The sequence below is a fragment of the Cyprinodon variegatus genome, unplaced genomic scaffold (genome assembly GCF_000732505.1).
Source record: "Cyprinodon variegatus isolate N-32 unplaced genomic scaffold, C_variegatus-1.0 Scaffold516, whole genome shotgun sequence".
In the NCBI taxonomy this organism is placed as follows: domain Eukaryota; kingdom Metazoa; phylum Chordata; class Actinopteri; order Cyprinodontiformes; family Cyprinodontidae; genus Cyprinodon; species Cyprinodon variegatus.
The window spans coordinates 45,377-48,192 of record NW_015150969.1 but is presented as its reverse complement, the minus strand read 5'-3'; the positions used below and the strand labels follow the sequence as shown (position 1 = coordinate 48,192).

Genomic DNA, 2,816 nt, shown 5'->3' with positions numbered 1-2,816 from the left:
GAGGAATAAAAAAATATACATATATATATATACCATTCTCCGCTGAGTGACTTATTTTGGGTGTGTTTGGATTTGAACTGTCAGAAGTGCCTTTCTGCTCTTCAGTTTTCTGGCCCCCCTCATTTTGTTTCTGCTCTTTGTCTCTTCCTTGGTTTTCAGAACTGTTTCCTTCCTGATCCTGATGTTCTTCAGAGTAGCCATGTGAGATAAGCTGGTCCCTGTTTGGGTTCCTTTCATTGCTGTTTTTTTGCACATAAGGAGGATTCACCAAAATGTATTCAGTCTCCTCTTTTAGCACAACCTGCTCTTCCTCCTGACTGATGCAGAATGAAGGGCAGATTGATTGCTGCTTCTCTTCCTCTTTGAACTCTTGATATTTGCAATTCTCTTGCTCCTGTTTTATCTGCATAGGCTCTGGTTCTTCTTTTACAGATGTGGAGTTCCCCTCCTGGTGGCAGAGCTCAGTGGAATCCTCCTCTTCTTTGCACACACAATTTTGTGGGAAATCTGGATAAAAAGACAAAACCAAAGCTGATAAATGCAAGTGAAAGAATAACCCTCTCCTTTCCCAGGTTGTGCTTCTGTGTTTATTTATTGTATCTGACTTTGTCTTCTCAAACCCCCGGTTGGCCTAGGCAGAAGATTAGTTACACTCGGCCCAATTTTGCTGGAGATTTTTTCCTCTAAACTGTCTTAATCAATCTGTCTGTTCCAGTTAAATCTTCCCAGTTTTTATCCTTCATACTTTGTCACAGAAGTCCTTGAAAATTTGCCTTAAATTTAATTAGTAATCAAAATTCTCATTGAAAGGCAAGCTAAGAGAATGATTCATCACTATTGTCTCCTGTGTTTTACCCCAGAGGTAATTACTGCTATCTATCACTGATGTTTGACTTTCCTCCATGTCTTGAGCTATTACACCATTCAGATTGATCGAATGATCGATTATTGAAATTATTGTCAGCTAATTTAGTAATTGATTAATCGTTAACTTGGTTACAGAGACTATAATGCTATGTTCACCCCGCAAGCAGCAGAGGCAGCAGAAGCAAAAGGTTGATGCACATCTTGGCGCAAAAAAAGGTCCTGCAGCGCGTTTTGAGCAGCAGAAGCAGTGTGTCTGACCATCTGATGTGCGAGACGTGCTGCAAAACGCAGCAGCTGCTGGAGTTGGGAAAATTGCTGCTTTAAATCGCACAGTTTATGCCCGTCTTTAGTTCTTGGTATAAATAATGATCCATTGATTATTCCTTGCTGACCGGACTAATCCTTTAAAGCCTTATAAGGCCCAAGAAGACGAGATTAAAACCAAAACATTTTTTTTAATAATAAAAAAAGTGAACAACTTTCACTCTTTTACAATTTAAGTAACACAACCACCATCCTCGCAGAAGCACATACTCCTCCTAGATTCTTAATATTCTGTCAAGAACCTCCTAAAATATGATTTTATACGGTATAATTATGCAACATTCCGCTAATACAAAAAACAAAAGGCTTGCCTCAAGCTGTTATGCAACAGAAGGGATGTTAATCACATACAAATTTAACAAGGGAGGAATAAAAAAATATACATATATATATATCTTTAATCATTATCAATACTGTTATTAAGTAACAAAAGAGTTCAGTAACAAATTATTGCAGACACTTAGATACCGGCTCAAATGTAGTTCTCATAACTATCCAGCCGATGCAGCCATTCAAAAGTGTGTCAAATGTTTTGAGCTTGGTTCTGACTTTTGGCCAGGTGTGTCAAATTGATTTTTGGTTCATGGGACTTTGAAATTGGCAATATTATTGGTGGCAATACTACCGGTGACTGTTTCAAGAAAGTCATATGACCGATACAGGATTTGTTTCCAACTATCTGATACACTGAACTGTGTTTACTAACGTATCTGTCAACATGATGCATCCTCTAAAAAAAATTGCCTCATTGCATTCATCATTAAAATTTTCAAAAATTTTAGAGCAGTCTAAAAGGAATAGGAACTTTTAAGCTGTTGCATTTTTATTTTAATATTCTCATTGTGTCATACGTTTTCTCTCAGTTATCACTTAACTTATCTGAATTAAAGTTGATTTCAAATCAACTTAGTTTATTTACTGTTTTTACTGTACTTATTGCTTTAAAATATTTTCATTTACATTTTCCCCAAAATTTTATATATTTTTAGATTATTTATTTGCTGCATTTAAAAATATCAATCATATCTTTAATTTAAACATAGATATGAAATGATATAATATAACCTACAATAACTTAAATCATCATTGTAGTAGGTCATCAAATCAATTCAGTCAAATAAGCTGCCTGTACCCAGCAAACACGTCCAGGTGGGGCCCATATGGGCCTCACTTGGGCTAGATGGGCTTCAGCTGGGCTTGGGCTCAAGGTGGGCTCTGTTGCTGGGACCCATGTACTGCCCACATGAGTCATGTGGGCAGTAGATGGGCTAGACCAAGCATGGGCAATAGGTGGGCTCCAGCTGGGCTGGTTTACAAATTCAAAATGGTCAAATCGACATGTTATATAACAACAGCCACTGAAAGGTCTCCTTTTTTATGCTATTTTATTTTATTTTTAAGAAGTAAAAGTCTTTAATCCCACACTAATCCAGCCTACTTAAATGATACATTTATAAATCATTTAAATAATTGTAATTTAAATCACTTCACAACCCCCCTTTCAGTGAAGCAGCTGAAAATTTTGATCTCAAAATTTTACTGAGATGACAGATCAATATGTTTCATAATAAACCGGCCCTGATGAGTATTTCATATTCTAAAAGTTTCTAATGTCGCTTCCTTTA

At 36.6% G+C, this 2,816-nt stretch overlaps 1 protein-coding gene across 1 annotated transcript in view; it reads right to left on the bottom strand.

The window, feature by feature from the left end:
* The window catches only part of LOC107094941 (gastrula zinc finger protein XlCGF57.1-like), a 5,765-nt gene extending 5,229 nt beyond the window's left edge, over nucleotides 1–536 (bottom strand). Inside the window, exon 1 of the mRNA XM_015390860.1 lies at nucleotides 302–536. Coding sequence (XP_015246346.1) covers nucleotides 302–409 — 108 coding nt within the window. The 5' untranslated portion in view covers nucleotides 410–536. The remainder of the gene's footprint in view (nucleotides 1–301) is intronic.
* Between the last annotated feature and the right edge of the window lie 2,280 nt (nucleotides 537–2,816).